Genomic DNA, 13,665 nt, shown 5'->3' on the forward strand with positions numbered 1-13,665 from the left:
CATCTTCTTGATCCATTCATCAGGTGATGGACATTTAGGCTCTTTCCGTGTTTTGGCTATTGTTGACGTTGCTGCTATGAACATAGGGGTACATGTGCTCCTATGCCTCAGCATTTCTGTATCTCTTGGGTAAATCCCTAGCAGGGCTATTGCTGGGTCGTAGGGGAGTTCTATGGATAGTTTTTTGAGGAACCTCCACACTGTTTTCCAGAGCGGCTGCACCAGTTTACATTGCCACCAACAGTGTAGGAGGGTGCCTGTCTCTCCACACCCTCGCCAGCATCTATAGTCTCTTGCTTTGTTCATTTTAGCCACTCTGACTGGCGTGAGGTGGTATCTCAGTGTGGTTTTGATTTGTGTTTCCCTGATGATGAGTGATGTCAGCATCGTTTCATGTGTCTGTAGGCCATCTGGATGTCCTCTTTGGAGAAGTGTCTGTTTATGTCTTCTGCCCATTTCTTCACTGGGTTATTTGGTTTTTGGGTGTGGAGTTTGGTGAGTTCCTTGTAGATTTTGGATACTAGACCTTTACCTGATATGTCATTTGCCACTATCTTTTCCCATTCTGTCAGTTGAGTATTAGTTTTCTTGATTATTTCCTTTTAGTGCATAAGTTTTTGAGGAGAAATTAGGAAACAACCTCCTTGACCTCAACCACAGCAATTTCCTACTCGACACATCCCCAAAGGCAAGGGAAATGAGAGCAAAACTTAACTCTTGGGACTTCATCAAGAGCAATAATTTTAATTAGGGTATGTGTTGGGAGCTATCTGAACTCACTGGTAGAGTGAAAATTCCTGATGAGGGCACAGCAAGTTTGCACTGTCTCTTGCCCCCAGGCAGCTCCCAAAATCTACCCTCTTGGAACTTTCATTTCTGCTTGGGCACCAAACCCCAGAGTGCTTTGCTGATTAGTGTCAGGAGTGGCCTATCCCCCTGCCCTGTCCCTGAGGCATGTTGCACCTGGTCAGGGAAAAGATGTGTAAACTATATTCACCCTAATGGGACTAAGGCAAGCAACATGTAATTTTTTCCTAAAAATTAACTGATAACAAACTACCTGCTAGGCCTGGAAGTCTTTGTAAAAGTCACTACTGCAATAAAATGTATCAATCATCTTTGGGATTGTGAGAGCAGGCATGATGTCTCCTGGGGATCTTGTTTTTCTGGGAACTTTCTCTTAGAGTTATAAACAGCCTAATGACCCTTACTCATAAAAAACTGACCTTTACTGAACAATGCTGTTTACCTCTTGGTTAAAGGTCACTTCCTTAAGGCTAGACTTGAGATTTTGTAAAAAATACCTGTCCTTCCCATATGACAACATGAGTGTCTGTAGCTAAGTTTTTTATAACAATCATCATTACTAGAACTGTAACTTCTGCAGAAGTTACAATTTCTAGAAAATTGTAAAACTCATCTATGAGAAATCATTTACTGCTCTTTCTGGTCCTTGTACCTTTCACCATAAATAAAGCCAGAGAATCAGAGCAGAGATGCCTGCCTGGTGATCAGAAAGAAACTTGAGGCTCTCTCATTCTCTCTCGCTGACACCGTCCATCCTTCAGAGGAACCCTGGACCTGCTGGAGCTGGACTCTGGCAGGTATGCACATTTTTTGTAAACACAATGCTATTGTACATGGAGAGACCACAATATAGTATAAATATAACTTTTATAATGTACTGGGAAGCCAAAAATTTTATTTAACTTGCTTTATTGCAGTTAATTAGCTTTATTGTGGTGGTCTGGAACTGAACCTGCAATATTTCAGGTATGATTATAATTACAAGTAATTTTTGTTGAGATAGCTACAATTTATAAGGAAATTTACATGCAAAATATCACTTGATTTTCATAAGAAGCATTTGATATAATTATATTTCACCTTTTGTTTGTAGGTTTAATAAAAAACTGAATAAGAGACCAACTCACTAGGTCATTTAGAACATAGCACTATGATTCTGTCAGATTTAAAGAATACAAATGAAATGACTTTCTTGAATAAGAAACAATAGTGGATAATGCTTATTGAGTGCTTATTTTGTACCAGATATTACTACTAGTACTTTAACTTAAGTTATTCTCAAAAGAACCCTATGAGGTAGGTGTGGTCATACTAGAATATAAGCAAAGTAGTTTAATAACTTTAACAAGGTTACACAGCCTGTGAATAGTGAAATCAACATTAAAACGCAGTGGTCAAATTCCAGGACCGAACACTTAACCACCAGCCCGCCCTGTCTTATTGTGGCTCCAGCTCAGACTTTCAGCTCTAGGCTTTAGGTGGCCATTAAATAGGCAAATAGAAAATTCATAAACTCAAAATTATTGCTTATAAAATTTAAATGTAGTGAGTGTTCTGAACTAATTCCTCAACCATCTTTGAGGTAGTTATAATATTTATTAATATTGAGAATATGAATATTTATATTATTTTAATTTAAAAGTGAATAAATCAAGATTCAGAAAATTATTCTTCCCATTTTCTCAGTGAATTGCAATCATTAGATTCCTTGTCTTTCCCCCACTCACTTGCAGTCAGGGACCTCATTTCATGTATCCTTTAAACCCTTCTAAAACATTATAAAAGAACCAAACATTTGTTGAATGCCTGATTAAATTACAGATTTTATTGTAGATACTTTTTCCTAGCTCCTTGAAATATCCCTATCCCATGTGCCCTTTTAATGAAATAATACTGGACAAACCATGATGCTACAGGCAAAGAAAGATCCTGGGAGAAAACCTGAAAGGACAGGGCAAAAGTTTAGAATATAGATGCCATAATTTAACAATATCAAATATAGTTTAGACAACTTTTTATATTTTAATTTATAAATATGATTTTCTTATAAAAAAGGGAAACCTCATACGGATATTAAAAAATAGATTGCAGGCCATGTGGATGGCTCAGTCGTTTGAGCAAGTGACTTTGGCTCAGGTCACAATCACACAGTTTGTGAGTTTGAGCCCCTCAACAGGCTTACTGCTGTCAGTGCAGAGCCCACTTAGGATCCTCTGTCCCTCTGTCCCCCACTGTCCCTCTGCCCCTCCTCCACTCACACACTCTCTCTCAAAAATAAATAAAATTAAAAAAATAAATTGCAAAATAGAATATTCATAAGTAAAATAATAATAGATACTTGTGTACTTATTATGCATAGACCATCTCCTGCTCTGTTAAACTTCTTAAACATCATAATCATAATCCTGTTTAGATTTCTGATTTCTTTAGTTTATTTATAAATTATGAGTGTCTGTCATAAATTTCATAGAGTTTTGCTGGACACAGAATAAATTTTCAGTGTAGTATATTTCCTGGCACAAAGTAAATACTCAGTAAATGTAGTAAAGAGACTTCAAAGATATTTCATTTGAATACCCTACGTCCAGTTAGCTTATCTATATTAGATACTGGCCATTTATATTATGAGATGCATGAAAATAGGATAATTTAATGTGTTCAATTTGATTCAATATTCATTTATTTGTCTATTTATTGATATTTTAACATTTATTTACTTAGAGAGAGAGACTGCAAATGGGGGTGGTGGGGGGAGGCAGTGAGGAAAGAGAGAGAATCTCCAGTAAGCTATGCACTGTCACTGTGAAGCCCTATGTGGCCTCAAACTCACAAACTGTGAGATCATGACCTGAGCCAAAATCAAGAGTCTGACACTTAACCGACTGAGTCATCCAGGCATCTCAGTAAATATTTACTGAGGTCATGCTGTGAATCAGGTTCTTGCTGATATTTTCAACATAATAACTATTAAATCATTATAATAACTAAAAGGTAGGTGTTATTGTAATTATCTAGATTAAGAAATTTAGGATGAGATAGAATAAACATCATATAATATAGTGATTAAAAGCCAGAAGGTATAGAGCACTTAGTCTGAATCTCATTTCTCCACCATTTGTAGGCTCTGTGATTTGCGGTAAAATGGTTAAACCCAGGGTTCAGTATTCTTTTGACAAAGTAAGTATAATAATATCAACTACTTCATAAAACAGGAATCAAGCAATAAATTAATTCATACATGTAAAGGGCTAAAAGCAGTGCCTGGAAAGTTTTAAGTATACAGTAGGCATTATCAAGATGTAGTAAAAGATAAAATTCAAACATAGGATTTCTGTATCTAAAATTTTTTATGTCTTTTATTTATTTTTGAGAGACAGAGACAGTGCAAACAGGGGAGAGTCAGAGAGAGAGGGAGACACAGAATCTGAAGCAGGCTCCAGGCACTGAGCGAGCTATCAGCACAGAGCCTGACCTGGGGCTCAAACCCACCAACAGTGAGATCATGACCTGAGCTGAAGCCAGACGCTCAACTGACTGAGCCACCCATGCGCCCTGGATTTCTGTATCTAAAGCCCATGTTTTTTTCATGAGCATTTACTAAAAAAAAAAAAAAGGTGACAGAATTTGAAAATTTAATGGAATTAAATGACCTTTTTAATAATATCTCATTATTGTTCTAGTGTGTTTGGAAAAGGAAGTGATCAAGCAATTCAATCAAGAATAGTTTATAAAATAAATTTAGCAGACGGATACTTACTTTGGCAATATGGTCTTTCATTTCTCCAACTCCAGGTACCATTAGGAAGGCATTCAATGGAAGCAGGGCCTAGTCCGTGATAACCAGGGTCACAGCTGAAAACTACCTTAGTTTTGTACTCATAATGGGAGCCGTTCACAATTCGCCATCTTCCATGTTCCAAGGTAAAGGAATTGATGCTTGGACATGTAACAACTATACAAAAACCAAGAACATCAATGTTAATAAGTCAGTCATATCTGTTGTACTTCTTAACTGTAACTCATCTATTCTATCTTCTATACCACCACTGCCTTAATTAATTCACTTTTGTGCCATTCAAGTCCTTTAGCATTTTTAAGAATTCATTTTCCATGTTAATTTTCTCTACTCCCCCAGATCTACGGTACTGCTCACAGTTCTTTGAACACGTTCTACTATTTCACACTTCAAAGTATGTGCACATATTACTCTATTTACACAGAATCCTATTACTACCTTATCCCTACTCTCTTTTTTCTTTTTTTTATGGATTATCATATCTCAACTTGTTTCTTAATATAGAAAGACATGAAATATATTTTAGTGACCATTCCAGTTATATTAGTTTGTTAAAATTGTCTCTTCTTTGAAGCTGAGTTAAAAATATTCTTTTTGAAATATTTCTTCTCAACTTTATGAGATAAAAACTATAGGGTGCAGAAAAAGGTAGCCCTAGTACAAGTTGGTCTGAATGTAAACTGGCATAGCCATTATGGAATATATATGTAGAACCAGAATGGAGGTTCCTCAAGAAGCTAAAAAGAGAACTACCTTATGACTCAGCAATCCCAACCTGGGTATACATGCAAAGGAAATGAAATCAGGATCTCAAAATCAGGATCTGCACTCTCATGTTCATTATGGCCCTGGTCACAATAGACAAGATATGGAAATAATCTATTCTCATTAGTTTAGAAATTTTGGAAGGATTATATTTTGAGGAAATTTGTCTTATTAGAATGGTGTTTTTGTGCAAGAAGGTGTTATAAACTTTGGCTTATTCAAAACTTGTTCAACACCAAAAAACAGAAGCATTATTAAACACTATATTAAGACCGCACAATTGAACAACTTTCATTTTAAATGAAATGACAACTAAATTGAAAAATCAGTATTAAGTGAGAAGAAATTAAATGAAATACAGAGACAAATAAAAAACCTTATTTAAAACATTTCACATTTCTTGTGCTAACAAATATTTTATCAGAATTATTTTCTGTCATCATTACCTAATATTCATTTACCTATTAAAGTAGCAATAAAAGCAATGGGAATATTCTAAATTCAAGTAACCTGAAGAACACTGACAAAAGTTGGAAGTTATGCATCATTTTAGCAATATAGTTTATCCTTATAAAAATCAGAGCCAAATGTATTGGAATATAATTTTATTAATTATAAAACTTAAATTTTTTTCAGGGACTTGCATGTAGAAAATACATGTTGATTAATGGATGGCCTTTTATAAAATAAATGGAATTCTATTATGTAAAATAAAATTCACTTTAATTTTTTGACATAAATATTCTGGAGTTTCTAAAACTGAGTGGAAAGTCCTTATACTGTCTTCCAATTCTACATAGTACAAGACAGCTTAATTAACTTTTATTTCCCTCTTAGACATCACACCTCAGTCCAGTGACTACTTCTAAAATGCAAACAATACATAAAATATTAAAACATACAACATGCGAATAGAAACTATAATGATACCCTTTCCCCAACACACATACCAACACAGCGAGGGGTCTTGTTATGATGGCTCCAAGTTCCATCTGACTGACATATGGCCGTGGTAAGTTCCTTAGATGACAATCTATATCCGTCATTACAAAAATAAGTAACGCGGGTTCCTACCAAGTAGTCTGTTGTGAGTATTCCTCCATTTATTGGAGCTTTAGGAATCCCACAGGAAATTGCTAGAATGAATACATACATACAAAATCACAGAAACAGAAAAATACTTAATTTAGTAGATAAGTTTCTTCAATTGTAAAGCATGTAAAACCATTTGGGATTTTATTAAATTCCTCTGAAACAATTTCAGAATATCCCCTAGAAAAGCTTTCCTGTGCTATACCTTTTTGAATAATTTATTTCAAACTCCTGTAGAATGTGTTTTTAGACTGGTGAATCCATACATTATTAATGTTTTATTTCATGGTTTCTTGGTTTCTTGTCAGTATGTGCATGGTTATTTGCATTCTATAGATTATATAGGAACAAAAATTGGGTAAATATAGAGTGTATCTAGGGCTAGTCCATAACTGGGACATCACATAGCAAGTTTAGTCAGTTACATTTGACAGATAATTAGTAAAGATCATAAAGGTATTGGTAGCTAATACTTATCAAGATTTTGGCCAGGAATACAATGCATATATTCATAGACTGATTTTACCTGAAGCTGGATATTGCTTTGTCTTAGGTTCAGAGTAGGTGCTTGGGCACCATCCATAGAATTATCATGGGTATGGACATGCTTAATAAATACAGGCTCTGGACATACTGTCTTAAAACCTAGTTTGCATCATCCTGCATTTCACTGATATGTATTAGATGTCTTGTTTTTCATCTGCAATAAATTTGATATAGGTGAAATTAGTTGTATATTAGGTATTTTCACGTCTTATAAATTCAAATGACTACACAGAAACACTCTAAGAGGGACTGTTTGCCATCTCTGCTCTACAAGTACATAATTTGTGTCTCCAAAAGGGTGTCTACATTACCACTGCCTAAATTCATTCACTATTGTGCCATACAAGTCCTTTAGCATTTCAACCTAAAACTGTTTCTGTTTCTCTTAGAAAAGCTACTATTTAGGTGTTTTAATTAACCCATGTGCATTTCACTATAAAGGGAAAATATCTTAGTAAAATCTATATGAAATTCACAAAATTGAAGAGCAGACTTCCTATGGTGAATGGTTTGATTTTTTGCAATCTGATAACCTGCAAATTATGAACAGAGAAGGAGTGATGTTGACTTAATAAACTATATGAGCAATCTCATACAATTATGTTATTATCCCTGCAATCTAATTATAGAGTCTTCAAAATTATGTTGCAAACATAAAGGGTTCCCTGATGTCTGTCCAAGCAATGCTTATATTTCTACTTAGGACTTTAGAGAATTTCAATTTGTCATAAGCGATCTCCATTCTGAACCCCACCAAAGACTATTTACTGAATTTTAAGTCAACTGTACATTGTTGGAGTAGTGTAGGTTGAACTTAGATCAAAGTAGAAAGGAAATATAGTTTAACTGGTATAGGTTCCAGACATGTGGTTAGTATAAAATGGCTATATTTTACAACTAACAAAATGACAACACACTAAAATGATAGGAAAACACAACTATGCCTGTAGGTAGATTACAACTTAGCTTCTCAGCTATAAAAAGAAAACAAATCAAGTTCAAAAGAACCATCACTAAGTGGTTGTCAAAGATGCTTCTCTCAAAAAAAGTACAAATTAAAAGTGAGGCAGGGAATGAAAACTGTTTCTATATAACACTGTGCAGTACTCAGCTGTGTGGTTGGATGAGATGGGTCCAACCCCTGAAGGAGAGGAAATCAATGAAGGGTCATTTGATGTATAGACAAATAAATAAAATGCCTACCCAAACCCAAATCGAGAGAGAATAGATTAAATTTTCTATCTTTTATTGTGCTCACATTGTGTAATTGTAGTTCAAGTAGATATATATGAGGATGCATAAGGAGACTAAAGAAAAAAAGAATAAAATGACTGAATAATTTAAAACAAATTTGTAGCAAAACAAAAATTTGCACTATGTGCATAGCTCTTCCCCCTGACAGGTAACCATTTCACTTGAATTAGCTATGTTCAAATACAGATAGGTCAACAAAAGTTTTATTAAATCTTTTAAAATTGTTTTACTGATAATAAAAGATCAATTTTGGAAGTGACTCCATGAATTATAAATATGTTATCACTTTACTATGCCGAATATCTTTTTTAACTGCACTCTGGGGGTCCCTCTGTGGCTCAGTTGGGTAAGCTTCCAATTTTGGCTCAGGTCATGATCTCGCAGTCAATGAGTTTGAGCCCCATGTCAGGCTCTGTGCTGATAGCTTGGAGCCTGGAGCCTGCTTCAGATTCTGTGTTTCCCTCTGTTTCTGCCCCTCCTCTGCTCTCTCTTTCTCTCAAAAGTGAATAAACATTAAAAAATAAATAAAATAAACTGTATTTTGATATAACTATTCTAATTGTAGAACAATTTTAAATCAAGAACAATGGGAAAAAATCATTCCATATGTAAATATCATATTACATACCAAAAAAAATCAGTGAAATTATAGATTTGACTATACAAAGCAATTTTGAAATTTTAGAAAGTTTAGGATTTTTAAAAATTTCAACCAACAGTTAATTACTTTTGCTAAAGGTTTTTTAAAGATTATTATAAATAGCTTATACAGATAAGCAGTCATTACACAACTGAAATGTACTAGTTCAAAGTCAGAGTATTGCAATATTTATTTAAAATAAATATGATTTAGAGGTTATTGTTTATATATTTTTCTAAATTCCCATAATTCTGAAATTATAAGATCAAAGATTCTTTTCCAAACCAGTTTTTGGAAATTAATATTAAGAATTTATGAATACTGCCACTGTTGATTAGGCAAAGAAAAGTGGATATTTTGATAGTTTACCAAAATTATCTATTTAGCATGAAGTCAGCTTCTCAATGTTGGTGGTTACCCACTAAAGTTATAACTCTTCACAAATTTCTAATATGTGACTAATGTTTTCTGCATCAAAAGAAAAGGAAACAACAGCTTATTTTTCATTTTTCATTTACTTATAGATGCATATGAGAGTTATCTCTTCATGAGTTAAAATTGAAGTTTTATAGATAAATAACCCATTTTGGACATGTAGCAATATCAATCCTTATTTTAACTTGCTGTAGATCAATTTTAAATTTTAACTGATCAATTTTATATTTTAGTTGTTTGCATGAATTCCTTCTGATAAGTAGATTATAAATAAGACTCATTATTTATTAACTGTGAATGTTCTGCATTTTTTAAAGTGAGGGGTCATAGTTGTTTAATATGCCTCTAGATACTGGGTAGAATACATCAAATATAAAATTAAATTTCATATTGAAACATAATGTGATATTAGGTATGAAAATTATTTCTAAGTCCAATGACATTAGATCTTCTTGTATAACTGATACTACACTTGTCGTTATGACTGTCCCAAAATCTAGTCCAAAGATCTAAAATGTGCCATTTGTTGAACAAGAAGCCTATCGTTCTGTTGCTGTACCAGGATACAATGCTCAGACTGTGCCTCAATTGTTAATAAAACACAAGTAAAAGGGAAAGACACATTTCTGTTAAGTCAGCTAAACAGTGAAGAAAAAGAATGTGGTGGGTAGCTACATTTTCCTCTTTTACATTTGTTGCTCTGAGAGCACATTTTTGCCTACTCAGAGTGCGTCTTCAGTGAGCTGCCCACGCTCATCCTGTTTTCTCTCTGCAGACTCCACGATAATGCAGTCTCCAGCTCTGGGTCGGTCATTTTCTGACAACAAAGTCACGAGAATGGTAGATGTACCAATAAAGTGAGTATAGGTGTATGAGTGGTTAGAGGAAAGGCATCAATCACACAACAACAAATGAAGAATTATAAAACATAGTGTGTGTCACGTTTCTCCAATTTCTCATTCTGCATTTTTAAGTCTTACTTTCACGAAGGGCACCTGTAATATGCTTCTGAATATTTATGTTTTTAGAAGTTTCAATGATCCAAATGAAAAAGTTAAATGAGGTTAATCTCTTAATGCATTTGGGGATAATATACTTCACCTTGACAAGCAGGGACCGGCGCATCCCAGGCATGATACCCATAGGAAGACTTTCTGCACACAGCACTGCTTTTCCCAATGAGTCGAAATCCTCGGTCACAGGCCCAGCGGACCACACTATTAAGTTGTCCCCCCGTCTGACTGATAATGTATCCATGGGGCGGAGATTCTGGTGTGCTACAGTAGAAAGCTTTTCAAAAGACAAAAGAATCACTGTATAATTAATGAATCAGAAATTCTTTACAATCTAGCGTGGTAAAAATCTAAGTGAATACTGGTACTTAAAATAGGGCAACTGCCACCTGTGTGAATTGTACTTCATAAGAACATCATATAATTTTCTATTTTCTTAACAGTGTGTTGACAGCACTTTAGGGAGACAAAACTATCTCTGAGCTTTCTTTTAATTTTTATCATCATGGAAGTTGCCATCTGAATTGAAAAACACATATTTTCTTAACACCCTAGAGGTTCAAAAGCCCACACATATGTCAATGAATTTGGGAAGCTGTACTTGTCATTTGAAAGATCTAAATGTAGGGTGCATGGGTGTCTCAGCTGCTTGAGTGTCTGACTCTTAGTTTTGGCTCAGGTCATGATCTTGCAGTTGTTGGGTTCAAGCCCCATGTCAGGCTCTGCACATTCTGCTGGGGACTCTCTTTCTGTCCCTCTCCTGCTTTCTCTATCAAAATAAATAAGTAAAATTTAAAAAATTTGAAGACACTAAATGCTTCAGTCATGGTAGTAATATTTTAGGGCATGTTATTTCCATGTAACTTTGAAGATATTTCCAGACACCTATAGCATGTTAGGGAAAGCATTTCATTTTGGTTGATTTTTAAATAGACCCCCCACATTCCATAATCCTCTCTGCCAGTTTATTAAAGAGTTTCCATACTGTCAAAAGTGCTTACATATGGTGATAAAAATGTCAATAAAATATAACTTTCCTCATCTTTTGAAGTCTGAAATGTCAAAAGATAATGTCAGATGGCTTTTTCATATATATGTACTTTTAAGGCTGTTCAGCCTGGCAGGATCCATTTACCCTTTGAAACTTCAGTGTATTCATCTAAGAAAAATAAGACTTTAGGGGTAAATAGTAAGAAATAGATTGGACCTGAAATATATATGTCATAACCCATTATTTCTAAAGGAAAAATATACAGTATGTCAAGCTATTCTTGAGGTTAAAGTGGTGCTTTCAATATGTTTTTATCAAAATTTATCAGAAATATCAACACAAATAAAGGTTTAGTCTATAATATAGTCAATCTAATGATTATAATTGATAGATTTGAATGGTTTCCCTTTAAGTTACTATAATCATTAAAAATACAATTTAATATGCTGACTTTTAAATTGCATCATTGGGCACAAATTTAATAAAAAGACATTTATATTGTTCATATGACAAATATAGATTCAAATATTTAAAAATTAATAATGACTGTGCATATATTTAATTTTTTAAACACTTCTTTGCATACTTAATACATTATTAAAAGTGAATGCAAATATATTGTAAGATAAAACTTATATACATATTAGTATATAAGTCAATTTTACAAGTTACAAGTTACAAGTCAATTTTAGTATGTAGAAGACGAATGTTAATCAGTCAAAATCAAACTGTCACCTTATAGTTTTAAAGTCAAAATAAATGGACAAAATTATTTTATTTGTATATGTATAGATGCAAATTTATATAAATAAATAGAGTATATTTTTAGAACTAACATCAAAATTTATTGAAACCTATGCCTAGAATTTTTTACAATTATAAAGTACTTTTCAGTTGAGTTGATTAGCAATGACCCATGGTGTGGGGAGACATGGTCTGAACACAATACAGAAAGAGATGCCTGACTGGTTCTGAAATATTCAGCTATTGAGCACATACCAATTTCTCTGACATGACTTAGGAGGGCTGAAAAAAGGAATATCACTGAAAATCAGTAATAACAAAACAATTATTTTTTCAAAACTAGAGGTTTTAAAGGATGTGTTGATCACTTCACTTTCAATATTTAACTTACTTCGCAGGTATCATAAATGGATGGATAACAAAAACAAAGATTTTTACCACTATATGCTTATCTTTTGTTTAATCTTCCCATATAAAGGAGTTATTAAATAGATCTGATACACACAACTGAGCAACAGTTATTACTATTTTGCAAGAATTCAAGCGAAACAAATCTATTGAAAGAAAGCATTGAAGACACCAGATTTTAACTTATAACTAACATATGTAAGTCATAAATATCCTAAACATTTTTAATCTTTTCAAAAATCACAAGAGAGATACAGGATTATTATCATGACCACGGAGAAACTGAGACACAGGGAGGTTACATAAATTTCTCAGGGAACCTCAGTGCAGGAGCTGTGACTTAGATTCATATCTAATTGAATAGTATCTGTGTCTGTGCTCTTTAGTAACAGCCATTATGAGGGTGTAGGTGAGATCGTACTGATGTTGTAAGTATCACATACCTATATACCGTATCCGGAAGCCTTTTTTGTTGTTGCCATGATCTGCTGACCATTGGAGAAATACTTCATGACCATTGCTTGTTACATTAAAAGCAGCTGAATAATCTCCACTAAGGGAAATAAGCACTGGACTTTGAATATTTGGTCCTTTGGAAAGAAAATAATACAGTTTAGACATAACTGAATAATTATGTTCCAATTTATCTTTAGTATTTTATATATTTAGAATAGTATTGAATATGGTGACATTGCTCCACAACCAATTTATTTCACGAACAGTAACCCATAAGAGTATCTTTGTTTTAAATATTTAATTCCAGAGCTAAAGAACCTACAATTTGTAAAATAATAAGCTAACTACAGTTTTCACATGGTATGTAGATATACTTGATATTGATACTTCTAAAAATAACTGGGGAGATAAAACAATATGAGCAATTGTTTATATTGAAGATGTGCATGGATAACTAGAGTAGGTAAAATAAATTTATGAATATGCAATAAATATAAACCATGGTTACCATCATACACCTGAAGAACATCAAATTCCTTTTCTGTCTGGAAGAATTCTACAAACATGCTGATGTTATATCCTTTTTCTACTGAAATGCTCCAGGCACACATTTGAAGATTTGGGTAGCTGTCGGGATATCCTGGGCTCAGGATGACTCCTGTGGAATCCAGCCGTAATTCATTGACAGGACAGAGCACTATTAAAGGAAAGATGTCAT

General features: G+C 33.8%; 1 protein-coding gene across 3 annotated transcripts in view; it reads right to left on the reverse strand.

Annotated features, from left to right (window-relative positions):
- The window catches only part of CSMD3 (CUB and Sushi multiple domains 3), a 1,185,533-nt gene that overhangs the window by 90,817 nt on the left and 1,081,051 nt on the right, over positions 1–13,665 (reverse strand). For 2 of the 3 annotated variants that reach the window (XM_029923716.1, XM_029923714.1), the window contains 5 exons: positions 13,456–13,644; positions 12,935–13,081; positions 10,437–10,625; positions 6,319–6,504; positions 4,565–4,759 (listed from right to left, as the gene is read on the reverse strand). In XM_029923716.1, the coding sequence (XP_029779576.1) occupies positions 4,565–4,759; positions 6,319–6,504; positions 10,437–10,625; positions 12,935–13,081; positions 13,456–13,644 (906 nt within the window). The remainder of the gene's footprint in view (positions 1–4,564; positions 4,760–6,318; positions 6,505–10,436; positions 10,626–12,934; positions 13,082–13,455; positions 13,645–13,665) is intronic. The other variant, XM_029923715.1, reaches the window with a different exon arrangement.

This window comes from Suricata suricatta, chromosome 15, assembly GCF_006229205.1.
Source record: "Suricata suricatta isolate VVHF042 chromosome 15, meerkat_22Aug2017_6uvM2_HiC, whole genome shotgun sequence".
NCBI classification, from domain to species: domain Eukaryota; kingdom Metazoa; phylum Chordata; class Mammalia; order Carnivora; family Herpestidae; genus Suricata; species Suricata suricatta.